This window comes from Heterobasidion irregulare (assembly GCF_000320585.1).
Source record: "Heterobasidion irregulare TC 32-1 unplaced genomic scaffold scaffold_05, whole genome shotgun sequence".
NCBI lineage: Eukaryota > Fungi > Basidiomycota > Agaricomycetes > Russulales > Bondarzewiaceae > Heterobasidion > Heterobasidion irregulare.
The window spans coordinates 1,300,198-1,327,843 of NW_009258201.1; the positions used below are offsets into that span (position 1 = coordinate 1,300,198).

At 51.2% G+C, this 27,646-nt stretch overlaps 10 protein-coding genes across 10 annotated transcripts; 2 read left to right on the forward strand and 8 right to left on the reverse strand.

Moving 5' to 3' along the window:
* Nucleotides 1–138: 138 nt before the first annotated feature.
* On the forward strand, nucleotides 139–2,417 carry HETIRDRAFT_125191 (uncharacterized protein; the record flags this gene model as incomplete). The annotated part of the gene is made up of 8 exons (XM_009548065.1): nucleotides 139–288; nucleotides 349–880; nucleotides 947–1,073; nucleotides 1,124–1,250; nucleotides 1,321–1,598; nucleotides 1,656–1,757; nucleotides 1,816–2,029; nucleotides 2,088–2,417. 8 exons carry the CDS (start codon nucleotides 139–141, stop codon nucleotides 2,415–2,417), a joined length of 1,860 nt encoding a protein of 619 aa, XP_009546360.1.
* A 218-nt stretch (nucleotides 2,418–2,635) lies between these two features.
* On the reverse strand, nucleotides 2,636–4,086 carry HETIRDRAFT_475234 (uncharacterized protein). The gene is made up of 5 exons (XM_009548066.1): nucleotides 3,883–4,086; nucleotides 3,648–3,810; nucleotides 3,302–3,569; nucleotides 3,115–3,243; nucleotides 2,636–3,040 (listed from the first exon to the last, which is right to left on the reverse strand). The coding sequence occupies exons 1-5, from the start codon at nucleotides 4,071–4,073 to the stop codon at nucleotides 2,682–2,684; spliced, it is 1,110 nt and encodes a 369-aa protein (XP_009546361.1). The 5' UTR covers nucleotides 4,074–4,086; the 3' UTR covers nucleotides 2,636–2,681.
* Nucleotides 4,087–4,312: 226 nt separating this feature from the next.
* On the reverse strand, nucleotides 4,313–6,508 carry HETIRDRAFT_440056 (uncharacterized protein). The gene is made up of 9 exons (XM_009548067.1): nucleotides 6,324–6,508; nucleotides 6,219–6,263; nucleotides 5,907–6,161; nucleotides 5,608–5,848; nucleotides 5,423–5,492; nucleotides 5,209–5,365; nucleotides 4,912–5,142; nucleotides 4,750–4,858; nucleotides 4,313–4,690 (listed from the first exon to the last, which is right to left on the reverse strand). The coding sequence occupies exons 1-9, from the start codon at nucleotides 6,419–6,421 to the stop codon at nucleotides 4,574–4,576; spliced, it is 1,323 nt and encodes a 440-aa protein (XP_009546362.1). The 5' UTR covers nucleotides 6,422–6,508; the 3' UTR covers nucleotides 4,313–4,573.
* A 633-nt stretch (nucleotides 6,509–7,141) lies between these two features.
* Nucleotides 7,142–9,313, reverse strand: HETIRDRAFT_444905 (uncharacterized protein; the record flags this gene model as incomplete). Its single annotated transcript, XM_009548068.1, has 5 exons — nucleotides 9,015–9,313; nucleotides 8,676–8,959; nucleotides 8,331–8,562; nucleotides 7,943–8,274; nucleotides 7,142–7,849 (listed from the first exon to the last, which is right to left on the reverse strand). Exons 1-5 carry the CDS (start codon nucleotides 9,076–9,078, stop codon nucleotides 7,142–7,144), a joined length of 1,620 nt encoding a protein of 539 aa, XP_009546363.1. The 5' UTR covers nucleotides 9,079–9,313.
* Nucleotides 9,314–10,057: 744 nt separating this feature from the next.
* Nucleotides 10,058–12,791, reverse strand: HETIRDRAFT_440059 (uncharacterized protein). Its single transcript, XM_009548069.1, has 12 exons — nucleotides 12,618–12,791; nucleotides 12,526–12,559; nucleotides 12,466–12,473; nucleotides 12,369–12,412; nucleotides 12,234–12,311; nucleotides 12,009–12,152; nucleotides 11,835–11,949; nucleotides 11,466–11,774; nucleotides 11,271–11,411; nucleotides 10,869–11,205; nucleotides 10,592–10,808; nucleotides 10,058–10,520 (listed from the first exon to the last, which is right to left on the reverse strand). The coding sequence occupies exons 1-12, from the start codon at nucleotides 12,678–12,680 to the stop codon at nucleotides 10,283–10,285; spliced, it is 1,728 nt and encodes a 575-aa protein (XP_009546364.1). The 5' UTR covers nucleotides 12,681–12,791; the 3' UTR covers nucleotides 10,058–10,282.
* Nucleotides 12,792–14,189: 1,398 nt separating this feature from the next.
* Nucleotides 14,190–15,875, reverse strand: HETIRDRAFT_317718 (uncharacterized protein; the record flags this gene model as incomplete). The annotated part of the gene is made up of 3 exons (XM_009548070.1): nucleotides 14,190–14,448; nucleotides 14,497–14,749; nucleotides 14,921–15,875. The coding sequence occupies 3 exons, from the start codon at nucleotides 15,873–15,875 to the stop codon at nucleotides 14,190–14,192; spliced, it is 1,467 nt and encodes a 488-aa protein (XP_009546365.1).
* Nucleotides 15,876–16,617: 742 nt separating this feature from the next.
* On the forward strand, nucleotides 16,618–17,816 carry HETIRDRAFT_444907 (uncharacterized protein). The gene is made up of 3 exons (XM_009548071.1): nucleotides 16,618–16,721; nucleotides 16,773–16,915; nucleotides 16,980–17,816. Exons 1-3 carry the CDS (start codon nucleotides 16,699–16,701, stop codon nucleotides 17,282–17,284), a joined length of 471 nt encoding a protein of 156 aa, XP_009546366.1. The 5' UTR covers nucleotides 16,618–16,698; the 3' UTR covers nucleotides 17,285–17,816.
* Nucleotides 17,809–21,539, reverse strand: HETIRDRAFT_318296 (uncharacterized protein; the record flags this gene model as incomplete). Its single annotated transcript, XM_009548072.1, has 4 exons — nucleotides 17,809–18,229; nucleotides 18,299–18,666; nucleotides 18,725–18,921; nucleotides 18,983–21,539. 4 exons carry the CDS (start codon nucleotides 21,537–21,539, stop codon nucleotides 17,809–17,811), a joined length of 3,543 nt encoding a protein of 1,180 aa, XP_009546367.1.
* Nucleotides 21,540–22,459: 920 nt separating this feature from the next.
* HETIRDRAFT_440061 (uncharacterized protein) lies at nucleotides 22,460–24,367 on the reverse strand. The gene is made up of 8 exons (XM_009548073.1): nucleotides 24,134–24,367; nucleotides 24,033–24,067; nucleotides 23,904–23,967; nucleotides 23,721–23,840; nucleotides 23,572–23,669; nucleotides 23,421–23,516; nucleotides 23,277–23,368; nucleotides 22,460–23,222 (listed from the first exon to the last, which is right to left on the reverse strand). The coding sequence occupies exons 1-8, from the start codon at nucleotides 24,351–24,353 to the stop codon at nucleotides 22,820–22,822; spliced, it is 1,128 nt and encodes a 375-aa protein (XP_009546368.1). The 5' UTR covers nucleotides 24,354–24,367; the 3' UTR covers nucleotides 22,460–22,819.
* A 1,915-nt stretch (nucleotides 24,368–26,282) lies between these two features.
* On the reverse strand, nucleotides 26,283–27,344 carry HETIRDRAFT_125200 (uncharacterized protein; the record flags this gene model as incomplete). The annotated part of the gene is made up of 5 exons (XM_009548074.1): nucleotides 26,283–26,405; nucleotides 26,472–26,693; nucleotides 26,745–26,903; nucleotides 26,969–27,042; nucleotides 27,095–27,344. The coding sequence occupies 5 exons, from the start codon at nucleotides 27,342–27,344 to the stop codon at nucleotides 26,283–26,285; spliced, it is 828 nt and encodes a 275-aa protein (XP_009546369.1).
* Between the last annotated feature and the right edge of the window lie 302 nt (nucleotides 27,345–27,646).

Here is a 27,646-nt window from a genome sequence, read left to right on the forward strand (position 1 = left end):
AACAGGTACGAGTGCTATATCCGATAGGCCTCACGTTTGGAATCGTCTTGTGTGTATAAAGAGATTTAAAACATGGGAGTGACTCGTCCGCCGTAGTTGGACCTTGCGTGGTGCTTACCAGACCGTGTTCAAGCAGCTATGGTTCTCGTCTCTCTCGCCGCCCTGCTCCTCGTGTCTTGGCCAACTACATCATCTGCTGTCACGATTAGCGAAATACAGGGTGTTGCTTTCAAGTCTGCATTCACAGGGCAGACTTTGTCGAACATCACTGGCGTAGTTTCCGCAAAGGTGCGCCGGTCCTGGCCAATGGAAAGTGCATAGGTTCGGGGTATACTCATATTCGCCTAGGGTTCCAGCGGATTTTGGCTCGCAGGAAAGACCTCATGGGACACTCGACACTCTTCGGGCCTGAGTGTATTTACTTCTTCAGCCAGTGTCCTCTCCTCGGTCGCAGTTGGGGACTCCATCTCTCTTACCGCTCGGGTCACTGAATTCCGCTCTTCCTCTTCTCCAAACAACCTCTTCGGTACTGAGCTCACATCTCCAGTCAATATCACGCTCATCTCGTCAAACAACACTGTCAGACCCATCGTGATTGGCCGCGACCGCTCCCCGCCAACGCAAGCTCTTAGTGCGCTTGATGCAGGTGCAGATGGCTGGTTAGGGGTGCCGAACAATGTTTCTAGGATCGATGTCGTCAATGCAACCCTCAGACCAGAGAAATATGGCTTGGACTTCTGGGAGAGCCTGGAGGGCGCGCTCGTCACTGTCCCCAAACCGGTTGCAATAGATTTCCAGAATAGTTTTGGAGAGTTTTGGGTGCGTGGCGCATGGAAGGCGACAGGCGTTAACTCTCGTGGTGGATTGACCATTACAATCGGTGAGGGCTGGCTGGCATCGTTGAGTCTTTATGGTCGTGACCCTGACTATTTCCCATTCCGCACAGGACCCGATGGCATTCCGGACGCCAATCCTGAGGCAATCATTATCGGAAGTCCACTTGACGGTGCAAAAAATCCCAAAGTCGCTGTCGGGACAAAACTTTCTGATATCACAGGTGTGATTCAATATCAGTAAGTGCAAACAAATGATGGCCTATGGAAGATGAACCGAATTGTCGCAGGTTTGGGTTCTTCTATCTTTTGCCTACCACTGCGCCTACGATCGTTTCCTCGCCGGACCCCACTGTTCCACCAACCACTCTTAAGTCTAGCAACAGTTCTTGCGTACTTACGCTTGGAGATTACAACGTACGTGTTGCCCCCACTTCATCCGGTGCCTCTTGCTCTGCTCACATCTTCCGCGATGGAACACTCTCAGATTGAGAACATGATGCCTACGTCGGCGCACATGCCCATCGTTGCTGGGCACATTGCCAACCAGCTCCTTACGCCCGACATACTCTTCGTGCAAGAAGTGCAGGATAATTCTGGCGCAACGAATGACGGCGTAGTCAACTCGAACGTCACCCTTACTGCGATCTCGAACTCCATATTGAACGCGAGTAGCAGTCACGTCAAGTACGACTTCGTTGCCATCGACCCTGTCAATAATAAAGACGGTGGCCAACCTGGTGGTAACATTCGACAGGCATATTTGTGCGCCAGATTCTTCGATTCTTCGATGAAGAAATCATCTCTAACTTATTCTATCAGGTACAAGCCGACTAAAATGAGCCTCGTCTCAGGCGCCCCTGCTGGTGGGGCGCTCGACGCAACAAATGTCACTATCAGTGCGAATGGAGAGATCGAATTAACGTACGTCTTCTACAGTGATTGAACGTCACGGAGTCTAGACAGTCATCTCCCTGCACAGTTTCAATCCCGGCCGCATCGATCCAACCAACAGCTGTTGGGACGACTCACGCAAGCCGCTTGTAGCACAATGGGAGACACCTTCTGGCCACCGATTTTTTACGATCAATCATCATGGTACTTCTAAAGGTGGCAGTTCTTCGACGGGTGGTGACGCGCGCCCTCCAGTCAACTTCAACGTCGCTAAGCGCACCGCCCAAGTCGAGACCATAAGTGTATGTCCCCCACACTGTTTTCTCAAGTCTAACTAAATGTTAATATTCATGTTCCCAGGCCTTTGTGAAAAGCATTCTCAACCTGGACCCGCGTGCTTCTATCCTCCTCGCTGGCGACTTCAACGAGTATGCCCAAACCCGCTCCGTGTTTTCCGCCTTTGATGGCGTCCTGTTCGAAGCGGATGAACTGGCCAACGTCCCACTTGTCGAGCGATACACGTACGTTTTCGATCAGAACAGCGAGGCGCTGGACCATGTTTTCGTCAGCGCGGCAGTAGCAAGAAGGGGTATCAAAGTTGAACATGTTCACGTGAACAATTGGTCACCAAGTCTCGATGCAAGAGCGAGCGACCATGACCCCAGTGTTGCGCGAGTCCGGATTTGTTGATTTCGCATTATTTGCTTCCTCTACCCCTTGTGCTGTACATTTACTTTTTGACCTGGTTTGAGTCGCAGATTGCGCTTCATTATATTTATATAATGTATACCATTCAAATACGAAACGACACTTGACGAAAAGGGATTCGGGTGTCGATCGTGGCGTAGCGAAAAACATGCAATCTGATGGTTGAGACCTGGGAGGGCATGCGTTCGACGCCGACTCTTGTAAAACACTTCTCAATTGCAGGGGTCTTCCGCATGAGTTTACATTTCAATCGACTAAACTTCCTTTGTCATAATCCTCATCATCGCTTTCGTCCATTCCCTTCTTGATCTCATCTTCCCAAATCTTCCTGAAGCTGTCTACATCACGGCCTTCGCTCAGACTGAGCGCCTCGAACGGGACCATGTTGTGCTGGTGCGCGGGCGTATTGCGAGTCGCGACGGGATGCGCAGGCGAATCGATTACGCGGAGGTGTGGGATAATTTCGTCGGAGTCCCTGATGTGGGTGGAGATGTCGCACAGTTCTTCGTACGTGAATAAGAGCGGATCGGTGCGTGGTGCGTAGGGATTGAAATCGAGGATGTGGAAGCGTGTGAGGTCCCGCGTGAGGAGTACATCGAAGACATCTGGACCAAATTCGGTCAGATGGGTGGAAACGCATCGCATGGATATCAACGAGCTTGCTTGTAAGAAAACGTACAGGAATCCGGTCCTGTCCATTTAGACTTAACGTGTGTTTCCCAGTAAGTTCTCACAGATGTCACGATTGTTGTCTGCGTCCCGGTCTCGGCCAAGAAATCATAAAAATTTGTGTCACGCTGGGACAGGCCTGACACCGGTCAGATGAGCGCATGCGCAAAGCATATTCCCTAGATATGCAATCATACCAATTAAAGCCCCATTGCGCACAAAGCAGCGTATTTCTCTGCTTCGATCGATGGCATACCACTTTCTGAGAACCAGTTCCAGTTCATAGGGGGTCTCTTGCGCTCGACCGGTCGTTACGGCATCGAGTGACGTCTCTTCACAACCTTCAAAGACAATGTCCATACTAAGGTCATGCGTGATAAAGTCGGAAGATTTCAGCAGAATGTAGACATCTGCAGGCGCAGTGCATTTGAGAGGGGAGGACGAAGGTAAGAGCCATGATGCATCCTTTGAAAACAACGAGAAGGTCAAGAGCCACCATAGATCAGTTCAAAAAGTTGTGTATAGAGGGAAGGCATGATCGACCTTAGGTGAGGAGAAATTCAGTTTCGGGAAGACAGCACCATACTCCCGCACTGCTTCCCTGATCCGAGCATCCAACTCTGGGAACGCGAACTCCTGGCGATCGTCCTCATCTTCGTTGCCCTCGTCTTCATCGGCCTCGTCTTCGAGTGTGCTGCGCGCTGGTCTGTCGAGCGGCACACGTCACATCGGATCTGCAAGGCTAGAGGAGTAGATAGAACGAAGTAGACACACGAACACGTCTTCGGATCCTTTGGGCACAAAAACGCTGTCTGCGTCCAAGTAGTCCCGAAAGTCAGCACCTAACGGACGAATGACAGTCGATTTGATGGAAAGTCCAGAGAACGTCGGGTACCAGGCTGAGAACTGAAATGCAAGGATGTCGGAATGTGAGAGAGGGGGAAAAAGTGTGTTTGAGGATGTGGACATGGGTGTAGATTTCAAGATGAAGGAAATCGATAGTTCACGGAGTTTAAAAAAACCCTATAATGTGTCGCTCCACCAGGCCTGCAGACTGCCTGCAGTGAGTGGCGCTGACGGTCCGACGCGAGAATGAGGCAGGCTGGTCTGCCTTATAGTCGGATTCGCGTGCACATAATTGGCCCATGTAGGTTGCTTGTGTTTTGGCTAGTATTGGGGCAACTGTCCTACTTACTCACCCTCGTTCATGAGAGGTGCAAATGTCATAACATTTCATTACTTTCTATCAGCGACGTACTATACCACTACTCCACCCACATTCTACCGACCACATCAGTCAGTCATCACCCCATCGTAAGTGACTCAACCGTCTCCAGATCGGACGGTAAGCCACCGAATGTGCACTACATTCTCCCCTGCGACCGTGTTCTAGTATACCATGCAGTCAAAGCGTAAATGTGCAACGCGGGAACCGTGATGAAAACGGGAAACGGGAAACTGGAACCACTCTACTTCTCAACCTCAATGCCGGAATCGCTGGCACTACCCTCGTGGAGAATCGGGCGCGAAGCAGCGAGACCCAAGTAGTTCTTGTAGAAGACAATGTCGCCCTCGTCCTCAACGAACTGAAAGATATAAACAGAAGATATGAATAAGATCTGAGTACTAGGTGCAGAGTACTGACCTTGCACTCCTGGAAGACACGGTAGACCTCTGCCCATCCACCAGGGGGGCCCTGTAACTGAATGCCAGCCTGGTCGAGGCGCTTGCGGAGAGCATACGTAGCTTCCCAACTATCCACGCAATTAGATATAACGAATGAGGATATAGTCGCACCTGAACTCACGCGTTGTAGTGGGGGATTTTGCTGGCGACATGATGGGCCACGTGTGTCTCGGAGATACCGTGGGTAGCACAAGCGCCTATCCAGCCCATGAATGAACCTAAGTCGCCCAGAAGATTCCGGTCAAGCGTAGCGAGGGCACCACGGGGGAACGTGAACTCCGGTGCACGATAGTGAGGAAGAATGGGGTCGGTGTGCTGGAGGAACGTGATAAGAACGAGCCAGTGGTTGACCCTGTGTACAAATGAACAATTACATCCATGAGTCTCATCTCCCAGAGTCAAACATGAAAGCACGTGCCATAGGTAAGGAACGAGATATAGGCGAAGAACCTCGGCGAAGCCACTCTTGTAGCTCCACGCAATCAGGGTGCCGATCCAGAAAAGGATTCCGATGTCTGAGATGATAATCTGCCCGTACTGGTGGGGGCCGAAAATCACGGAGTTGGGATTCAGGTCTAGGAAAGGAATGTAATGTCATCTCATAGGAAGCCGAAGAGAAGGAAAAAACTCACGGTTCGTGCCCGCAGGGTAACGCTTCTGACCGGAAGCGTTCGTGAACAGATACATGGGCCAACCAAAAAGCTGGCAAGGTATTAATCAGATACGCTCGACACGAAACGAAACGCGAGACAAGATGGAATGCCGGTTCCGAACTGATGATAGATACAAGTTATGTCCACGTCATAGAAGTACATACCAGATATGAGCCTGCACCAAACAATGCACCAATAGGTGAGTCGCCGAGAGCATCATAGAGTTCCTTCATAACCTCATTGGAAATGCTTGCACCCCAGATATCTTCTTTTGTGGAGTCAAATGCAGGTAGCTTCACCTGAGACCTGGTCTTGGGTACAAACACCTGGTCTTGGGTCATGTGTCCGGTGGAGGCGTGATGCTTAGCGTGAGAGATGCGCCAAGAATGGTACGGAACACCAAGACTGACGGGACACGATTAGATAAACGGCCTTGTTGAGAATCGGGGGAATAGAAGCTTACCCGGAATGGAGGACCCAACCAACCACATTGTTGATGAACTTGGACTCGGAGAATGCTTGGTGACCACACTCATGAGCGATGACCCATAGCCCGGTAGCAACAAGGCCTGTCGCAAACCCATACAGTGACCAGAGGGCCAAGCGGGCGAAAGGGTACAAGAGAGGGTGCGGGAGGGCGAGTGTTTCGGGGTTGATCAAGGTGTCAAGGTACGTAGCGCTTTTGTAGATGCCAGCGATAAGGAAAAAGTCCCAAAACCTATGGGGATAGGTAAGCGCCAGCAAGGGCGTCGAACATATTCGTTGGGGTACTTACATGTATAGGGACGAGCGGAAAGCCGACCGCTTGAAGCATCGGGAGCTACGGCAGCGACGAGTGAATAATGGAGGGAAGCTGCACATACGACGAGGGGGGACTCACGGAATGGCTGACAGGAGGTCCTTGACAGTAAGGTCGGGGATGACGACCTGTGCTTGGTCGACAACGGTGGTGACACCGTCCTTCGAGAGAGTCTTCATGATGGACGAGAGAAAGAAAGACGCGGGGGGTCGAAACCAAGAGGGCCGTCTATTTGAAAGGAAGGAGAGAAGTGTGACCCGCCCTGTTCGGTGGTCTGAAGAAAGGGAAAACCCAACATTCGATTTTATGGGGTTTTCGGGAACTGCCGACACCACAAATGACAACTCCATTACCGCATCCCGCACTCGCGGCTGCTCTGGAACGTAGTCCAGCGTAGTCCTGACCCTTGGCCGCACCGCTCTATTGCATGATGGCGCCACAAGATTCAGTCCGGCTGCGCCATTTTCACTGTCTCGAAACTCTGTAGAGATGTCTTTGATTTGGACCTGTGTGGTGATCGGACACAAGTTTTTCTCTGGTTTTCAGTGTTTGTGCCCCACCCTGATCACCGCGGTTCTTCCCTCTCTGGCCAAAGCCAAGTCCGTGAACACAACCAGGATCACGCCCATACCAAAACACATGTACAGAGTCAGTTGATCACGATCACGTATACGCCCAAGGCATCACGCCAGAACTCCTATAGCATGTTTATCTACGCACCAGGATTCTCGGAGACAGGGCATAGTCTACTAACGCTATATAAGCACAACAACGGGAACGTTGGTCAATCAAAATCAACAAAACAAAGTAAATGAGTACAGTATACCGCAAGTCCATGAGCAGTCCGTGCGCATAGCTCGATCACCATGATGAGCAACAACTCGGGGGCTGACTAGTCCTCATTGCACGACCTTCAATCGCTCTGCCATGCCCTCCAAGAAGGCGAACCCGTCCTTTGTCACGTTCCGCCCCGCAGTTTTATCCGTGAGCGAGCCGAACTCGGCCACCAAGGCCGCAAGCGCCTTGTTATCCTGCGCCTTACCCACGCCCTGACGCAACTGCCACAGCTTGTTCAGCCGCTCACGGCCCTGCTGTAGGGGCTGCGTGTTCTCCGCGCTATCGATTGAGGCTTTGGTCTTGCCTGTCTTCGTGCGCGACGTGCGGAGGGGGACGATGAACACGGACGGATCCACGAGCTGCTTGTGTAGTGCATCGAGGAACGCAAAGCCTTCTCGCGTGAGCGTCCGCGAGGTGTTGCTCTTCAAAAGCGTCACGAATTCGATGACAAGCCGAGCGAGTGCTTTGTTGTCCATCGCATTCGATGCTTCTCTGGTGAGCTTGTCTAGCTTTTCCGCTTTGGCATAGCGGCGGGCAATGGGAGGGATGTCCGAGCTGTCGCTGATGACGATCACGTTTGTCGTATCCAACGCCGGTTTCTTTATTGGTTGCGCAGCTTTTGGGAGACCATTGGGTTTTGGTTGCAGGTGGGACAGTTGTATGTTCTTCTTATCTCCCAGCACAGGTCGGTTCTCCAACTTGAGACCCGCGAGATCCTGAAGGACCTTTTCGATCGCGTTGGAGTCATGCGCGCGAGCACGCGCTGGCGGCTGCAATGATATTGGATGAGGCACATCCGTCAATGTCGATGAAAACAATCCTCTATGGGCGACCCTCAAACGGCATTTAACACTGAGACATACCTTGACAATGGTTTCGGAAAGAGGCCAGATGAACGACTCTATGTCATGATATCCTGATTCTTGGGCGAGGTCGAGGAAGAGGTCTCTGCAATATGCGTAGTCTGGCTTCGCAGCAAATGTCAACCGGCGGCAGTGCCGCAAGAAGTCCTCGAATTCGATCGGCAGTCCGCGACAGACGTCCTCCGGCAGTGCAGCGCGCTTCTGCCGCTTCAAGCGAGCATGTGCTGTCTCGTCTCTGGGTATACCGTCTCGGGTCCAAGAGAGTCCGTTGGGTGTCAAAAGGTGGATTAGAAGCAGAGCTGCAGCCTCGAGGTCGTCTCTCCGAGATGCAGCTAATACAAGCTGTCAGCAAAATTGATGTCCGTGCACATTGGGCTTCAAACCTCACCTTTGCCACGACAGTGCACGTTGACGCTGGAAAACCAATAATTACCAATAAAAGCGTCGGGTTTGATATTTGTTATATGCTTTCTGGTCCTTAGATCGATATACGTCGTTGAGAATCCAAAGTCAATCATGTAGAGGATTTTTTCGTTCGGTTTGAGTCCCAGAGCAATATTTCCGAGCTGAATGTCGCGGTGCAAGACTCCGCGCGAGTGCATGAATTCCAATCGGGTGATCTTCACCAGAGCACAGCGTGTCAGCCAAGCAAAACGTGACGCAAAACGAACAGGATGGGGATGGACATATACCGAAGATGAAAGGTAAGGAGAATGACGCCCAGAAGACTGACCAGCTGTACAGCGATTGAACACACAGTCCGCATATCCATGGTGGCCTTCCCATTCTTCCGATATATCTTGTCTAAGCTGTCTCCCAGTAAGTCGATGGCGAGGTAGTCATATTTTCCTTGTACACCCGCTGTCCAGAGTCTCGGCATGCCAATGCCGCCCTGGAGAAGTGGATAGATGGCGCGCTCGCGGCAGTTGGTAGGGTACTCGATGTCACGATCTTGGATTTTGAGGGCCACAGTGTGTCCAGATGTGTCATAAATATTTCGCGCTTCCCACGTCGCGCCTGCAAAACGAATCAACCTGGACACGAGGATCATGGTGATGGAAATAAAACACACCAGACACGCCCGAACCGAGTGGACGAATGAGGGCATAGTTGGCTATGCAATCCGGAAACGTCATCGTATTCTAGGAGTAGGATAGTTACAAACAAAAATTTCGATAGTGCGATACGGGAGTAGGATGTTCTCATAGGCTCGAGTCTGCACGACGTTTGAGAGAGGCGTTCGCGCGCGTGTAGGAGAATGTGTGGGGCGTCGAAGGAAGCCCTCAGTCTTTTCGGGGAAATACTCTGTATTTTTGACCAGGTCGAGCTCTTCGAAGTGGCGACGTCGATTGAGCGATCAGTATGGTAGTGGTTGGGGGTGTGGAGGTTTGCAGCTCGAAAGCAAAGAGGCCGAGGTAAATGATCACGGGATGTTCAAAGTGAGGGGCGTGATCGCGTTCTGTATTCGGAGCCGACGAATCGGCTCTTCTGCCACAAGCGGACGCCGTCGAAAAGACGCTGTAAAGCAGTGTAAAGCCAGAATCTGACTCCTATATAGTTATAGGCCCCATATCCCCTCGGAGGATGGGAGAGCTTTTGTGATGCCAAGAATCATGCTACTGAGATACTCCTCCGTGTGTTTGTCCATTGCGGTCGTGTCCGCGCCTTTGCCGTATCAACACTGCACGACGACGGAGTTGAAGGATTTATTCATCCCAGATATTCACTGGGCGATGTCAAACAGCTCACAGTGAAAGCATCTTCTTCGCCGAGAAGCTCTACGAGATACAGTTGGATCCGCCTGAAGGATGCAATCACTTTCCAACATGCAAAAACACCAATTGGTAAGTATCTCTCTATGTCTTTATTAATATTAGGACGCGGTGATCAACGTTGATGTCCTGGCATGATCGCATTAAACATCATTGCTACATGAACAATAGTTTAATTTTGAGCGTCTGTTTCCGAAACTGAGATAGGTGAGCTTCCCGGGGCCTATTGGGATGCGCCTCGAGGTAGCTGAAGGTGCTTAGGGTTCACTTTGAAATTTGTTTTTGTCCGGGTCAACTGTCAAATCTCGGACGATACTTGTGTCGTACGCTTCGAGACATTCTTGGGCCTTTACATGCTCACTCATATGTATACGTCGGGATGGGGCCGAGAAGTCACTACTACAGTCACATGCCCCAAGTCGCCGAAGGAAAACTACACCAGAGTGAAGGGGCTGTATTTACTTCCTGGTTTTCATACAAGATCTACTATTGTCCTACCGATACAGAGCCAAAAAAAGACACAAACACAACATCTCAAGCTTGATACACAGTAGGCAGACCCACAGCTCTAAACGTAATCCCCAACGTACTGGTTCGTCTTACCACTCAGCTCCGCTTGCCTTTGGAGTGCCTGAGGCGCATCGAATTGGTCCATCATGACCTCGACAAGCTGAATCGTCTCGGCCGCCGCGAACGTCTTGTCGTCTAACAAGTTGGACAACTCGGTCTTGTTATGGACAGTGTATGACTTGGGTGCGGGCTTGAGATCGGCAGGCGCAAAGACAGTCAAAAGCTCGGTCCATTTCCTATTCCCATCGGAGAAACAGATTGTGATGTTAATAAAGGTGCTTGCGGAACAAGGTGAATCTTCACGAACCAATTGACGATGTCGTTGTACTTGCGCACTTTGCCGTGAAGCCAGCGCTCGATGGTATAACCGCTATTATTGAGCACGAATATGATGGGCTTGAGCCTGAGGCGCATCATCGTAGAAAGCTCCTGCACCGTCAGCTGCAAGCTCCCATCACCAATGAACAGGATCGTGCGGCCCAGCTGCATATCGCGCGCCGCAAGAGCAGCCCCAAGGGTGCTCCCTATCATACAACGCTTAAGCATCTCCATCAGATGCAGAGGTTGTTAAGAAAGACACGTACCGACAGTCCACCCAATGCTCCCCCACAGGATTTGGCTCACGAATATGCTGTCACGAGGCAGCGGTACGTCAAGCACGCCAAAGCTCGATGTGCCAGTTTCGGATACGATAACATCCTTCTCTTTGAAAAAAGCAGCCATGCGCGGCCAGAGCCAAGCCTGCGAGATGATCTCACCCATCGGGTCATCCGTGGGGAGCACAGCGCTAAAGCGCGGCACATGGAGGGCTCGCGCGTCGTCTGAGAATGGATGCAAGCGCGCGGTCAACTTCGGCAGTAGCTGCTTCATCCCGATGTTAGCGAAGCGAGCGTATTGCACCATGGTGTGGTCAGAATGGAGCTACAAGGTCGGTGTGCTTCAGTTGAGGGTAGGTTGCGTGATGAAGATGGGAGTCGGAGACTTACCTCGATAGTAGAGACTTGAGGGATGCGGTAAGTGAAGTTGCCGGTGTTGAAATCGGACTTGAGGCCACCGACGGAGAGAATGAGTTTAGCAGATTCGACTTTCTCCTTGATCTCGGGATGCGAGATGGAGCCGACATAGATCTAGCGACAGTCCGATGAGAAATTGTCGCTGCGCCTGATATTAGAGATACTCACACCGCCGTATCGCTCGTAGCCCTCCCACACTGCTGTCTTTCCCATCGGGGCCGAGTATACGGGGAACCCAGTCTTCTCGATAAGCTCCCACGCCTCGTCCTTCACACGGTGCCGGATCGCACAGGCGTCGATGAGAATGATCACGTCGGAGCCTGCCTGCTCAACGAGCTTGATGATCTCATTGAGTACAAATTCTTCGACCTCCGGATCATTCTGTGGTGGCCTGGGCGCAAGAGGCGTGTCAAGTTGACCACGCGGGATCTTCTGATAGACAAGATCGGTGGGAAGCATCAGGTAGACTGGGCGGGCCTGTACCAAATTGATTTAATGTTTGAAATATGAGAATAAGGTGAATGAGAATTCATTTACCACTGTAATACAGTCGGTGAGAATACGATCGATCTCAGAGGCTGCGCTCAACTTGTCCATGAGCCGAGCATGAGACCAAGTGAATTGTTTGGAGACCTCAAGGTACGCATCGTATCTAGTTTCGAGACGTAAGCGTTCGATAGTCAACTGCGAACTAAAAGATTGTATACATACCTGCCATCGCCCAACGTGTGATGCAACATTGGCTTGTTCTTCTGTTGCGAAGTGCTCGGGACACCGGCAATGTGAAGTACGGGGACCATTTCAGAGAAAGCCCCCGCAATACCGTTGATGGCGCTCAGTTCACCGACACCGAATCTGCAAACTTCGTTCAGCATCTGGGCACATGCAGAGCCCTGGGCTCTTGGAGTGGGTTTTCAGAAGGAGAGGGGAACGTACGTAGTGAGCACAACCCCGAGGCTGTTTTGTTTGACGCGAGCGTAGCCATCTGCAGCATAAGCAGCGTTCAACTCGTTACTGGATTGTCAAGCCAGTGAGGACTGGATGTTAAGATATAATTGACAGTGAACTTACCAGTTGCCGATCCACTCGATCTTTTCGTGATCTTCTACCAAGTCCTGTATAGATAATCGGCATCGGAGGTTACCACGCTCGGAATATCAAGACATACGAGAAATCCTGAAAATAATTCAGTGCGCAAAACCAACGGCACGAGCAGAAAAGTACTGACCTAGATTGAAGTCACCGGGGACTCCAAACATGGACTGCAGCAAAACGATCGCACTCAGATAAGATTCTACGGAGGGATCCAAAGAGACTGACGGTAACGCCAAGTTGGGCTAATCTCTCAAGAAGATAGGAACCGATAGTTATTTCTTCAGACATCTTGTACGTCGAGTAGATTGAGATGAGGGGTGATGAGGAGATGGGATGAGGGAGGGGCGGTATTTATATGGAAGATGTCGTCGGGAGGAATGGGATGACCACCGGGATGAGCAGGACCTCCAGACTGGGCGAAAATGGGTCGAAAGCCGCGGCCTGTGCAGACGAGGCGTAGATCATCGTGCATTTTGGGAGGGTCAGGGCCTCGAATCCGATTAACCTGGCCACGACGTCACTCGGCTCACGTGTCGCTCCAACGCCAGCCGTCTTGGTTCCCTCGACGCACTGATCGTCGCAGCTCGTCGCAGACCCTCGGTGCGTCTCGATGGAATATGCTCACTCTTATAGGACACAACACTTTGCTTCGGTTGAAGTAGTGAAAAGACAAAATCGTGACATGGCCTCGTGTGGGAACCGCAGATTGCACCTTCAACTATCTGCGGGCTAATTATGGCGCAGGTTCTGGATGATACTGGGACATTCTGGTAACATTAAAACTTAGGATCCCTCCCATCTTACAACATTACGATGTAAGCTACATCGTCGAGACCGCCGCAAATTTATTTGAGTCCGACATCGTGAGATCATCCGGCCACAACCAATCTATCACATCCTATCTACCCCCTTCTGCGACTTCGAGTATGACCTATGAAACACTCTCCGCTATCACCATCAAGATAACACTGGGCCATCCATCATCACATCAACTCGGCCGGCCCTCCAACCCCTCCGCACACTCTCCCACAGGAGTTATCAAAATATATCCTTGACAGATAGTCGTTCGCTTCTAACAAGATCATCACGGCGTTTCGGTTGTTCGTGCCCATACCCAGCTGAATCCGTTCAATATTCGCTCTGCTAGCCCACATTGAACGACCCACCGCATGATCTCAGGCATATAATCATTGTTCCAACACGGCTTACTCATCGCAATGCCTGACGAACGCCCGCACACCTCGTCTTTGACGGACACGCACACCAGTTGCAGATCATTGCTTTCTGCTCAATCGTGGAATGGTTGTGGGACGATGTCGTCTATCGCGCGCCGCTTGACACTGGTCTCGCCTTTTTGTTGCAGGGTCCTCTCTTCCCTCTGTGAAAGTAAGACATTGTTCAGATGGATTTCCCATCGCCCCCTTTCTCTAAGGGGGATGCGCGATATCTCAAGTGACCGCTCGGAAATTTGACCTCAGTTCTTTTTTGAAGACAACGGTGAAGTCGGTAATGTGTTTCAGCATATTTTCCGAATGTATGAAATACAAGTACAGTGCATCATATACAGTGCCTCAACTGTAGACTTTAAGGCCGTTGTCCGTGTGTAAGGAGACTAGATATCATGCAAAGATAGACACAACAGCCAGAGCTAATAGATATCATGCAAAGATAGACACAACAGCCAGAGCTAAGACCCGTAAAGGAGGATAACAAGCTACATGCGGAGATGAAAGGGGCATATTCGACGAGAAAAAATACAAAGTTCAGCATATAATAACAACCAAAGATAAAAAGGCCCTAATTGAACCTCAACCGATCCCCCAACGCGTCCGACAACTCGATTTCATGATCGTTAATAAAGTTCGCACACCCGACGATAGCGACATCGTCCATAGACGATCCGTCGAAGACACCCCTGCCGACCGCGTCGTCCGTAGCGACAACTCTAGATCGCAAGGCGGATACGATCGCTTTCCCACTCAGCCTTTGACAGTTGTACAGCTCGAGGCTCTTCAGCTGCGGCAACGCGACAGAGCACCGATACCGTGGGGTCCCGCTCTCCTCGTCCCAACCCATAGGCCACCCGCCATTATCCTCATCTGACCACGGTGTAGTCCAGGGTGAAAGCATCTGCACGACGCAATCCGCCATGTCCGATGCGACAATGCGAAATTCTTCGAGAGAGGATGCGCGCTCGAACAACCATCGGAAATCCTTCGTCCGCATATCGGCGTAATCCATCTCGAGTACGCGGAGGGGTGGATCACAGCGCTGGAAGAGGCTGCGCAGTCCCATGCCTGTCGCGTGGTCGCTGTATGGTGACTGAGAAAAGTCGCCTTCGTCGTCGCTATCGCCGTCTTCATGGACCTCATCGTATTCGCCCTCGTCAGTGTCGGGATGAAGAATGATAGTATGCATGGGTATAGGTGAGAGAGGCTCTATATCAAAGGAGGCGGTTGAAGTGGACTGCCATGTCCGCCGATGCGATTCGGTCGCTGGTGCCAAGGTGCTTCGCTTTCGTCGCCGACGTGAAGAGTATAGATTATAGATAGGGAAACTGAAGTCAACATTCAGGTGTTCGAGGTAAAGTTCCTTCAGATTTGGCGTGTCAATGTACGATAGGATAGTGCGCGTGCAGAGCGTGCTGTGTAATACGAGAGAGCGAAGGCGAGGAAGAAAAGGGACCGGTGGTGGTCGCTCAAAGTCTTCGGGTCGTATCGCGGCCTGAAACATGCTACCCGTGAAAGAGAGGAACTCGAGCACTGGACATGCAGTCAGAAACTGGAGGAAATCGATAGGATGGATCTTCAAGACAAAGGGGGATGTAGGCTTCTCCTGAATGAACAGGGATACGAAGCGGAGGGGCTCGAACAGGGCTAGCGGTAGCCGCGAGAGCGAGACGTCCATGAAGAGGAGATTCGACTTCAGCGGAGTGGGGTGTGATTTGAAAGTGTGAAATATGATTTGATCTTCTGTAGATACCTGACCACCCACAAGGGCCTGCTGCCCTGGATCTACGCTGATATCCAACTGTTCAAGTCTCGGCTCGCCAGTCCCTGCTGTCCAAAACTCACGAAAATGAACATGCTCTACTCTGTTCCCCTCAATAGTGCAGGACCTCCATCGATTCAGATGGGGAAGAAATGGCGAGAGAAATGGTAAAACATTATCTCGGTTAGAAATAGAGATGTCAACATCGAACTGCAGGCTCCGTGATCGAAGAAGGAACGTCTGAGAAAGACCAGTAGAGCGCTCCGTCGTTACTTGTGAGTCATCGAGGACAATCCATTGAAAGATACGTGGCGAGAAGTTAGTGATCTCCTCCCATCGGCGGCATATCCTCCCGAGAATGATGGGAGTCAGAGCAGTTTCATGCGCGCAGTAGACAAAGATTTCGATGAGTATCTCGACTGGGAGGCGATCAATTGGCGAAGTGTTCTCGCGAGTCTTGAGCCAGTAAATCTGGGACCGGAGGGCATCCATAGGAGCAAGACTAAGGACAACAAGCGACGAACCCTACGGCGTGTGTGTTATGTGGGGTACTTGTGGGGTGTGCAGCGTGAGCATCGTGAGAAAATCGGTAGCCTCACGCCTGGAGGAGTTAGATGAAACATGTTGAAATTGTAGCCAGTGGAACAGAAGAACATTGTCCAACTTTGCGGACGGTCGAAGCGAGGTAGAGCACAGAGATGCGTCTTCCCAAATTCACAGCCGGACCAGTTTCTAAGACCAGAAGGGATCGCAATGTAAGTGCATATGAGTCCCTAGAGGCGAATAGAAACACCGATCCCAGATTGTTTCAATAATCCGACTCCCACTTTTCAGTGTGATGTACATTTATTTCACTTGTATGCCGGAAGGGCGATGAACTCGCCTTCATAAGCCTTCATAAGTATCGGTTTCTCCAGGTCTTTCCAACGCGTAACTGCAACATGCAGCCGAATCTCCAAAGCTATTAGTCATCTACCATTCTCCCACGCGCCAACAGACGCGAACCCGGTGCACAACCGTCCGCAGATCTTGAAAACCACCGATGTCGCGCTATATGCTCGCATCCAATGGTCCTGGGTTTGAGAATGTCATGGTGAACCCAAAATATGCAAAACTGTGTTGGCGCTGGCCCAGTCGTGAGCGTCATCTTCATGAAGCACAAACTATCAATTACATAATTTAAGAACTGCATAGGAGCGGCTGCTGACTTTGAACCCAGTTTTGAACTCTAATCGCCCATACCGCACATCGCCCTCATCGTCGCGCCCGCCGCTCTCCGCCCTCATCCTCAAGATCCCCATTCTCACCATTCAAAATGCCTGGTGTACGTGATATCAGGTCAGTATGGCTGAAGATTCTTCAGATTTCGTTTCACATGGATGTCTGCAGCGCAGAAGCTTTCATTACCGCATACGCCTCCCACCTCAAGCGTTCGGGCAAGCTCGAGGTGCCCACTTGGGTTGACATTGTCAAGACAGGTGCCTACAAAGAACTCGCTCCCTACGACCCCGACTGGTACTACGTCCGCTCAGGTTTGGCTTTTCGTCCATCACACGTCGCAGGCTTTGATTTAACACTTCAGTATATTCTTTTTAGCCGCTGTCGCACGGCATATCTACCTTCGCAAAGATGTCGGGATCGGTGCCCTGACAAAGCTCCATGGTGGCCGAAACCGTCGCGGAAACCGTCCCTCACACCACGGCGATGCGTCTGCCTCTGTGCAGCGCAAGGTTTGTCAGTCTCTCGAGAAGATTGGTGTCCTCGAGAAGTCCGCAAACGGTGGCCGGAGAATTAGCCAGGACGGTCAGCGGGACTTAGACCGGATTGCGACCGCTGTTGTTGAGGCAGAGCGGGAGGAGGCTGATGAAGATGAGGAGGTTGAGGAGGAGGATGAAGAATAGAGTTCGAGCGGCTCGTTCGGGCATGGGTCACCAGGTGGTGTATGGTTTTAAACGGCCCTCTCATCTTTTTTATCATTGTATGACCACATGCGCCTCACACAAAATATGGCATCAGCTCTCTCTATCCATCAGGACCATCTCTCCGTCTGACGCCCAGGTAGGCTGCCCACCGTTCACTGGCCTTCCGGGGAGAATCCAATCTTGTCACAGCCGATTGGACACACCTATCTCACTCGGATTCGCAGTGGGTTTTGGTATCGTAAAGTAGCCGGTGAACATGTTATAGAACCATGGCATCCATTCGGCCATTCTTTTCTTAGATATGGCGTTCATTACAAGGAGAGGAACTTTTTTCAAAACGAGCTAACATTGACCTTATCTTTTGGGGTTGTCCTCATTGAAAGGCTCCGGATCCTCTCTTTCTCTTGGCTCCGAATTTCATTCCATCATCTAGGTACTAGTCCAGGCTGTTCACAAGGATTCACAGACACCCACCTGTACCCAATAGACCACAACAAGCACTTTCACCAACGAAACTGGCTTTTCTCGTGCTCAACAGTTCTGATGTTCTCGAAAATTTCCCCCAAAGCAATCCATCCAAAACTCTTCGCTCCAAACGATGTCTCTTCTGATCGCGATACCATCCATGCCGCCCATGCACGATACAGCGATTCTCCATCTGTGGTGCTTTCCTCTCCCTCCAGTCGCTGCTTGGTTTCTTTGACGAGGACACTCGTTTGTTCGCGCAGATTTGCCATCGCATCCTTCCTTCTCTTCTTTTGTGAACACTTCGCTACGATAGTCCCAACCACCGCTTCTTCCTCTGTCAACGTAGCCCCGCGATGATTTGAAACGGTGTTAGCAGCACATATACTTTGCAAATCCCGGGCGTAAGTGTTGAAGATTTCGATCGCAGACTCTAGATAGTTGCGATCGGGCTCGATGCTATCGATGAATGGGGTGATTCGATTTACTATCGCAAGATGGAGATGATCTTCATGGTCTTGGAGGGACAGTTGCTCGAGGACTGTCTCCAACGATATCTCGCGGTCAGGGTCCAAATGCCGTCGCGCCAAACGTCCTGCTTGCTTTGCGTCCTCTAAAGCCGGCAGGTCAATCTTGCGGAACAACTTGCCAATAGCTTTTTGGCTGAGGTAGAAATCCGCCGAGGATTCTGCGTCAACTGTCTCCGGTGCGTTCCAGTCTGGCCTTGCATTGAATAAATACCTTGGGATTTTGTCGAGGGGGACTGGCTTTCCGCTCTTCGGAAAATCCACTGCATCGCTGTGGATTTGACCCAGTTGTAGGCATGCAGGATGGAAGATGCTTTTCTCGCTTTGATCAGCAATCACTAGCCAAGTCACCGCGACTAGACCAAGAACCTAACGAAACGAAGCTCGACAATGAGAATCTGAGTGGACGGAGAGATCGGAGACGTACGTCGCTGTTCACGTAGTCGGCCACAAAGTCAGCAATATCGTCTATCGTACTCGGGCGATCGAGCAGCTTTTTGGGTGCGGGGTTGTAAGCCGCTGGCTCATAATTAACACGAGGCAGTAGCTCTGGCATTGCTGTAACGTTGTACAAGTCACCATCCAGATCGCCACCTCCTAGGTAGGAAGGCAAAGGTCGGTCGCCTTATATATATCGGAATGTATGAATATCTGACCGTCAATTAATTAAGGCAGAAGTACACACCTTTAACAGAGAAGACAACAGTGTTCGGGAGCGATTCCTTCTCGAACGGGGATCCTGGTGGGGGGCGGCCAATGGCCCTCACAATCTGTACATCGCCAGGATGGATGGTGGGTGATCTTGAGATGAGAACTGGTCCATCCAGGTAGAACTTGGAGCCATCTTGAGGATGTATGCAAACGAACACTTCCTTTTCCTCAAGGTACCCGTCAATGTCAGCCACACCGACCAAGGTATAGCCGTTTGGAACAGGGATCCTCGCGTGTTGTTTCAAGTCACGCAGAATGTGATGCTTCCCGAATTCCAGCATCTGCTGATAAAACCCATCGTCGCTGAGCTGATCTATGCCGAGTTTCGAGAGACTGCGAAGGATAGAAGTAAAGCGATAACTTGTTCCCAGGCCGAACTGATCAAACATTTTCGCCGATGCCTCCAGTGATTCTGTGGACTGTTCGACATAGTCGACAGCATCATTCTGCAGATTTTCAAAGACGGAGTATGGGACACCCAGGCTCTCGAGTATCATGATCAGGGGTCGATTGAGGTAATATTTACTCGGCTGTGTAAACGAGGAGGCGATCTCGACTTCGAGACTGTTCGGGGCTTCAAATTTGATCATGGAATGGCGCAGGCAGATAGCACGCCCAGAGAGCCTGTGGTCGATACTGATCATTCCCTTTGATCCTTGGAAGCGGATTTGGAACGCAGACGGGTAAGGCACGGCACGATGCGCAGACCGTTTTCGTCGCCGTTGTAGCTCCTTCCAGATTCCGCGGGCCAGTTCCTTGGACATTGTTCCAACACCGTCCGTAAAGCACCATTTTCCCACCTTGATATCGTCTATCGTCATGATTTCTTCCACCTCTACCAGCACGGAAGGATCGGTGGCTGTGAATGCCTGCGAGATCCTGGCTCCGTAGCGAGCTGGGCACCTGATCAAATCCTGATCGAAAGAAAGGTTGTCGAACTTTCCTATGCGGTCGATGATGGTTTGGGGGTGAAGTCGCGTGCTAATTGGGTCGTGACGCACAAACCACACCGTGTGAGATTTCAGTGCGGATTGAGAATATCCAAGGAAACGAAAGTCGCGACCCGCGACCGAAAGTCCTTGATGCAGAATTTTGTTTATCCATATGTTAATGAACGCTGACCCGTCTACCTCCCTGTCATGCTGGTATTGAAGTCCATTTTCGTCAATAAAACTGACGCGAATGAAGTTGTCGTGGTCCTGGGAATACATTCGCATGATCCGGTTCGAGCGGTCTGGTAAAGGCCCTATGAGCTGTATAGTGGTTGGTGTCACGGAGACATTGTAGCTGTAGAAAAGGTCATCGGAGGGAGGTCGTTGCGATGACAGAGGCCGAGTGGATGTCAGGAATTCGCGTTCGCAGCGAATATATAAGTCTTTAAATGTTGCGCCAGTATCATAGCTGCCTTCTGGATTCCATAAATACTGCTTGGCCTGGACACCGAAATATTGCAACACATCGGCAGCAAGAGCATCGCCACTCGAATCGACGAGGTGGTCGACGCGGTGCCGAATTGACAAGATTTCCTGTAAGTCGGCGGAAAGCGCTCGTGAGATAGCCTCCACCTGAAATGCTACTTTCCAATCCAGTCCCCGTATCCAAGAATAATAAGAGTCCAGCCTGTCTTGGGAAAATAGATCACGGTGAACCACCATGGGCAGAACATCCTTCGGGGCGCGAAGATGGACAAGCCTAGCAAGACGCCTGAAGTCCTGCAATGCATGCCGGCTGTGACAAACAACACGTATAGCCAAGGACGCGTAGGGAAGAACGCGCCTATAATCCGGGTCATCAAATAGATAAAGACTCCGCTTTCGCTTAGTCTTTGTCTGCCCCAAGAGTTCTTCCATCGCAGATATTAGTTCGTATTCGAATTTCGGATGGGATAGCAAGGAAAAAAAGATGGCGGGTTCGTTGACATTATCGATACCAGTTGCAATCCAGGAGACCTGAGAAATGTGGATTACTAGTGAATTTTCGGTGAAAAACTCCGCGGCCTTGATGCGGATCTGTCGGTTTTGTGCCGAGAAATTGAGTTCGCAACAGTCTGAAAAAGTCTTCTCCCATTCGACGGACAAACACCCGTCTCGTGTTTCCCAACCGAATTGTATGCTTTTGATGGGAATTGAACTTTTCTGCAGCTCGTTCGTCAAAGATTGCCTCTCTTGCAAGACAACAGGGTCTTGATATGGAAGGCGCTGAATCTTTTCGAGGACGTGGGTTTGGACTTCATACTTGCTCGGCGAGAAATTGAGTGTTTTCCCGAGCAAGCGAATGGGCCATTGAGGAAACTGGCCTCCACAATCCTGTAGGAATTTTTGGCCTATGTCCACTGTCGGGACGGTCAATGCGCCTATTCCGCGATGGCTTTGCCGAGAAACCCCGTTTCTTGACGGAAATAATCGGACGTCGAAATTAGCGTACGACGCAGAATAACGCTCGTATGAGCTACTGTGGAGCACTTCAGCAATTGCTTTTCGCAACTGAGTTTCTGTGGTATTGATATGAACATTGGCAATGAAAATCTCCATGCCGCTGCGAGCGGTCACCCGTGGATGTCTTATATGATGCTATACACAGAACGACTGTCTTCCGTGTAAGGTCAGCCACGGAGACCAATATGATGCGAAAGATGAGAGCGGATGGCACTCACTCTGCCGGAGCAGACGAATGTATTTGTAGGTGTACGGGGCGCGATGTGGAGGGATTCCGTAGGTTTAACTTTGAGGCCTTGAGAGACAGTACTTAGGCAAGCTGAGCACCTGCGTAGGGAAGCCCCCAGTGTCACACTTATTCTTTTCTCTCCCTCTCATCAGCTGCGACCATACACATGTCTCCGGCTAATCATAGAACCAGATATGTCTCCTGCGGTCTATACAAAAAGGGAAGGAACCGTCGAGACTGAAGCGGAACGCTGGAATGGACAGCCTCGACCACGATAGCAGGTACCCATGATCAAAGTACAGCTGCGAGCGTGTGAGCCTGTGAGACGGAACAGGGAACAAAATACACTCACGCAGAGCTGCGCGAGGCTGTCTACGGACGAGGCGTTACAGCTGCCTTCGTTGATCGATCGCGCTGCGCGACTTCATGGACATCTGACGTTATAGGGCTGTGGCAGTATTGACTGCGTTTGGCTTGACCTTATCGTGCCAGCGCCAAGATGCTGCGAACTGCTTATACCACGGCCCAACGCGCATCGCCTAGTCCCGTTCTTGTCAAGTTGCCACAGTCGATATCTCAGAGTTCGTACTATGCGGTCAGTGACATGAATTGTGCGCGTGATGGCTTGATTTTGGCGACAAGTCGGCATCACTAAATCTCGAAATGACTCCATCCTGAGGACTAGAAATCAGACACCGTGAAGACAGAGTTGGTCCGGTCACGAGGGAGCCTTGGCATGCCTCGGCGAGACACTGAAGTTGCCGCAATGGAAGGTCACGAACGTGATGCGCTGACTCATGATGCATTCAAGGTGCATGATGGCAAGGCGAACTTGTTGCTACATGTTGCTGGATGTTCCCAACCAGTTTCCCGAAGACACGAATTGACCAAATGATACTATAAATATAAGTAACCGGCATCATGAAAGAGGGGCGCAAGAAGTTGCTCAGTAGAAACGGAGTTCTAAAGACGTAAGTAGGATATTTTCCAAAGATGGGAGGACGGTTAGAAAGTGCCAAAACTGTACATGATTCTCAGTATCATCATACCAGATACAGCGTACATGGAACAACAACAGTGAGGTAGATCATCAAAAAATCATCAGGCGGAAGTGAAGGGGCGGCGCTTCGACCAGACATATATCACATCACTTGGTATGAGGGGTATACTCCGCCACCTCAGTGTCGACCGTGATCTTGACACCGAGACCGGGTGTCTGCATATCAGCGCGCGCGTCCAAAGGCGCGACGACCTCCTTGGTATCACCCTCGTGCACGCTGCTCTTGTTGTCGCCGGCGTCGATCCAGTGCTCGGCCTTTTGTGCGATGCCGTCGAGCGTGTAGGTCGGCGCGACGCTCTGGGAATTGATTTGGAGAACGTTGGGGCCATATGCGCTCGGGTGCGTGCGCGAGACGTTGCCGCGGGAGGCCGAGTTGGAGTTGGAGCTAGCAGTGACCGAGGCACCCGCGAAAGAGCCGCCCGAGTGGAGCGAGCCACGAACGGAGAGAATGATGCGAAGGGTCATGGTTGTCGTGATGACAGCGGTCATGCTGGGTACGAATACATTTGTAAACGCCAATAGAAGCTTGCGTGACTGGACTTACCTAGTGACTATGGTCTTGACGCTGTCATCAATACCAGTGGGAGTGATGATGAACCAAAATAGCATGTTGACCATGTTCACGATCCAAATTGCCTAGGCCGAAGGCGTCAGGATCGCGCACCTTCTACGGAACTTTCGCACTTACGGCATACAGATTGAGACCGTCACGTAGCATCAACTTCCACGGACTGAGCGGTTTGACTTGGAGAGACTGCATCGAACGTGAAATTGCCAAGGCAAACTGATATGGCATCATCAGCCAAAATCGTTAATCATGACGCGTGTGAAACACATACCGACGTGGTATACAAGAGAGTGGCGGAGACCCAGTAGATACCGACCCAGTTGTGTTTGGGTCCGGCGATGCAGCCCTGGCCATCCTCCAAGGGAACAGCTAATGGAGTTCATGAGTGTGATGTGCTGCGGGCAGGAAAGCAAGACGTACAACGGAAGAAACCACAAGAAATGGCGGTTATGACAATTTGAACGCCGAGGAGCGCGCCCATGACTCCCAAGACTGAACGGCTCTTGTCATGGATAGCATGCACCCGAATGACATGGACAGCTGGACGAGAAACGAAAGTGAGAAACTGGAGCGCGATGCCTGACTGACGGGAATACCACGCACTCGAACAAGCGGCAAGAAGGAAGGCGGTACAGATAGGCTCGAAAAGGAAGAACTTTTGGCACATCTGGACGCATGGTCAAGCGTGTGAGACTCGGTGAGAGTACCGAAAACATGATATCAGAGACTTACCGATCGCGACCAGCTCGAATCGAAGAATGCGACACCTGATGGTCACTATACGCGTCAGACAATACGGTCGTTGAAGCTTTTGCGGACCGGATGCAACGCACCAACGATGATGAACTCAACGGGCATGAAGAACCGCAGGAAGTAGTAGATGATCTTGAGGACAGGCCATCCCTCCACCCTGAGAAGCTTCCAGCTCCTAGGACTGAGAACAAGGGTGTCCCATGCCGCGACGGTCAGAGTGCACACGAAGAAATACTTGTGTGCAGAGAGATGAGGGGAGAGGTTGAGGTAGGGAGGGAGGTCGCTGGGGGAGATAGACATGGGGGAGGTCGTGGGGAGGCAGACAACGATGGGCGTCTTGAGGGGGTCAATAAGAGGGTCGCCTGAGCGGGCACTTACCGGTATCTGTCACCGTGGAACAAGATCAAAAAGATCGCGCTCGGAGTAGGCAGAACAAGCACGCGGTCCAGCGGGGTCCCCCCTTTACATTCTCCCACCCATACCATCCCGTCTCCACTCCGAGCCTCTACCCTTTCCCTCCCTCCCACTCACCCCATCTCCATCTCAATGGTCTCCAGTCTCTTTTCTCGTCCTGTGGCCTGCCGCCACCCTTCAAGTTTACCAGACATTCGTGCCCCGAAATAGCCTCAAGCATCAGCGCCTGGATTGCGGCTGCACCGCTATATATCACTTCATCATGTATCGTTCCATGATGATCTTCTCAACAAGTGATTCAGAGAAAATGTAGACGCAATTGCTTCCCGCACGCATCGCCTGCACAGGTTTCAGAACCCTTCCGTGTGGGCCAGCTCGGAACTGTCGGTAGTCGTCTCTGCCCCTCCCTCACGAGCAAACGCCGGATGCAGCGCTCAGATCTAGCTCGACCACGCCTTTCAGCCGCTCTACAACCGGCTATTCTCAAGTCCGTGAAAGCCAGTTTCCCAAAGCTCTTATGGACTCTCCCCAAGGTAAACGTAGGGTAGATCTAAGACGGAAGTCAAGTTTCGAAGGCAAATCAGTCGCCTGATATAAGTATCGTCGTGAAATTGCCCATCAACGATCCATATATACATACGTGCATCGATGTAACGAGGGCGCAGATACGGCGCTTACAGCGGCGGTCAGCTATTGGCCGAACAACTTTGATAGGAACAAGGACGTCAATTCAGCGGCGCGCGTTCCAAAGACGGAGAGGACTTGACAACTTCGATGGACGTCAAGTTGGGGATTCCCTCGTTTGTTCACCCTGTATTGTTATTACTCTGATCTGACACAGACGGCAGTCGTTCTGTGTACACAATCGTGCAAGCTATATGTGGGTAGCATCGTTTCCGCCCAGTGGTAAAAACATCTGTTGGCGAAGTGAGAATAGGACAGATTTCGCCAGCGATGTCATTGATTGTAGCTAACTGGAGTGTGGAACACCACCCATGGCCTCACAGCAGCAGGTCTCTTAGAGATAAGTATTCTTGGTCTAATATCAGACAAAACGAAACGTCGACGGGTCGTTCAAAAAAAGTAGGAATTGTGCTAACCTCGCACGACTCTGGTCGCGGGCTGTACAGAATAAGTATGACAATTATTGCGATAAACAACAAGGTGAGGACTAGATGGGGGAGTTCAGTAGAGATACGATACAGCCAAAACTTTCTGTAGCGAGGTATGCAAAGCGATGGACATCCAGCAGCGTGAGAGCAACAGAAGGAGGAGAAATAGCGACGATGGCGCGCAACATAAGAGGAGAGAAGAGAAGATCGAGCGTATGAAACACATTTGAGAGAGGCATGTGAAAGACGGTAAGGAGCGTGGACATGGGGGAGGTAGTGTTGACAAAATGGAGTGCATGAATCTGGATACGCCCGACGCCCACAGTCCGCATAAGTTCCTATCTTAGCAGCGATACATATATCTGACGGACGAGCCAGGACAGTGATCCTAAAGCCAGGTCTCTTCCGGCTCGTCATCAGGTCTCTTCGGCGTCAAGGACGCATGCTGGACCGATTGCAGCTCGCGCACCAAACGCTATGGGGCGGCGATATCAACGGTTCATTTTCACCAAGCAAACAGTCGCAGAGACGCACCGCGGCCTCGCCTAGCATATCATTCATGTCGATCGGGTTGTTATTCGAGCGCCCGAGCTCGATCCCATACTTCAGCAGTTGCCGCATGAAGAACGGGTTGATGACGACTTCGTCCCCTGATGACGGATCACCGGTTCAACGTCTCTGCACGGGGCAAAGAAAGGCGCGACTACGTACTGTCTTGTATGTTGATCCAGTCTTGCTTCAACAGGACCTCGATGGGCGTCCGTTTCTTCGGATTCCGGCACAAGCACGCCTTCATGCACGCAATGGCGTCCGATTTGACCTTTCGCTTCAAATGCTCGATTCGCTTGGGAGGCGTTCCTTGCCCAGTTGGCTGGGATCGCGACGGCGGCGCGATGGGCGCCGAATACGCAGGAAAGTCAATTTCATACGACATGTCGGGGATGGCCTTCATCTTCTGATAGACAGATAGGTGTTGAAAGGGTGTCTGGAAGTAGATCATCTGGTAGAGGATGCAGCCTAACGACCAGACGTCGCTCGAACGCCCCACTTTCAGGCGACGCTGGCCATCAGGAAGCTCGATCGCTTCCGGGCTCATGTAGTTGACGGTGCCGATCTGGATGACGGAAGCTCAGTCGGCGCCGCATCTATAGCCCAGAATACTTACTTGATGGTCCCGCTGGATGTTGGTCGTGTCGTTGGCGATGGCGTTGGCAATCCCAAAGTCGATCAACTTGAGCTGTCCGCGGACTAACACAAAGTTGGCCGGCTTAAGGTCCGAATGCACGATTTTCTCATGGTGAATGACTAGGACAGCTTCCAGCATCTAGGAATGAATGGAAAAATGTTGATCAGGCGACGGTTGTCGAGGCGTTGGCATGAAGTGCATGCCTGCTGCCAATAATATGCCACCCAGACTAGATTTAATGGTTCCTTTTGTCGCTCCTGAAGCAGTCGAGCCAAGTCTGAGGGAAAATATAAGACAGCCTGCTGACTCCAAACATATGAAGCACTCACCAATTTCTCCACACTCCATGACCAACATCAGATAGCCTCTCGACCCACCGGGACCACGTCGAACCTCACTGTCAATTAACCTGATGATCCTCGAATTCCCTTCCAGCCGCTTGAGGAGAGCAATTTCGTTCATATACCCACTCATAGTTTCCGGATCGGTCTTGTCGAGAGAAACGCGTTTGATGGCATAGATCTCATTCGCGTTGTTCATGACTCGATAGACTCGAGATGAGCCGCCCTTGCCGATCATGTCCAATCGAGCATACGCTTTCTTGTTGACCTATCGTCGGAACAGCGTCGCGTTAGCGTAAGCAGACAACGCCACTACAAAAAAAAGACGTACGACAAGGTTGCGCGTTTTGACCTCACCCACCTGGTTTGAAGGATGTATAGGAGGAAGTGCCGGAGCAAGAGATCTCTGCGAGGCTGGCGGCTGTTGTTGCCCATGCGAGTTTTTGACCTTGGGTTTGACCTCTTCCTCGTCTCTCACATCCCCTGCAGCCCAGGTTTTTCCCACACCATTCCCATTCGCTAGTCCGGGCGGAGCCAGCA

Coding starts and splice junctions, on each gene's coding strand:
- HETIRDRAFT_444907 (XM_009548071.1), top strand. CDS start 16,699: ATGCCTGGTGTACGTGATATCAG. Junction 16,722..16,772: donor CCTGGTGTACGTGATATCAG/GTCAGTATGGCT, acceptor GGATGTCTGCAG/CGCAGAAGCTTTCATTACCG. Junction 16,916..16,979: donor CTGGTACTACGTCCGCTCAG/GTTTGGCTTTTC, acceptor TATTCTTTTTAG/CCGCTGTCGCACGGCATATC.
- HETIRDRAFT_440061 (XM_009548073.1), bottom strand. CDS start 24,353: ATGTCTATCTCCCCCAGCGACCTCCCTCCCTACCTCAACCTCTCCCCT. Junction 23,968..24,032: donor ATTCGAGCTGGTCGCGATCG/GTAAGTCTCTGA, acceptor CCATGCGTCCAG/ATGTGCCAAAAGTTCTTCCT. Junction 23,369..23,420: donor ACGGTCTCAATCTGTATGCC/GTAAGTGCGAAA, acceptor CCTTCGGCCTAG/GCAATTTGGATCGTGAACAT.
- HETIRDRAFT_440059 (XM_009548069.1), bottom strand. CDS start 12,680: ATGTCTGAAGAAATAACTATCGGTTCCTATCTTCTTGAGAGATTAGCC. Junction 11,950..12,008: donor CACACGTTGGGCGATGGCAG/GTATGTATACAA, acceptor TCTCGAAACTAG/ATACGATGCGTACCTTGAGG. Junction 11,412..11,465: donor GCTACGAGCGATACGGCGGT/GTGAGTATCTCT, acceptor GACTGTCGCTAG/ATCTATGTCGGCTCCATCTC.
- HETIRDRAFT_475234 (XM_009548066.1), bottom strand. CDS start 4,073: ATGTCCACATCCTCAAACACACTTTTTCCCCCTCTCTCACATTCCGAC. Junction 3,811..3,882: donor CCCAAAGGATCCGAAGACGT/GTTCGTGTGTCT, acceptor GCCGCTCGACAG/ACCAGCGCGCAGCACACTCG. Junction 3,041..3,114: donor ATGGACAGGACCGGATTCCT/GTACGTTTTCTT, acceptor AATTTGGTCCAG/ATGTCTTCGATGTACTCCTC.
- HETIRDRAFT_440056 (XM_009548067.1), bottom strand. CDS start 6,421: ATGAAGACTCTCTCGAAGGACGGTGTCACCACCGTTGTCGACCAAGCA. Junction 5,143..5,208: donor TATCTCGTTCCTTACCTATG/GCACGTGCTTTC, acceptor ATTTGTACACAG/GGTCAACCACTGGCTCGTTC. Junction 4,859..4,911: donor AAAATCCCCCACTACAACGC/GTGAGTTCAGGT, acceptor TTGCGTGGATAG/TTGGGAAGCTACGTATGCTC.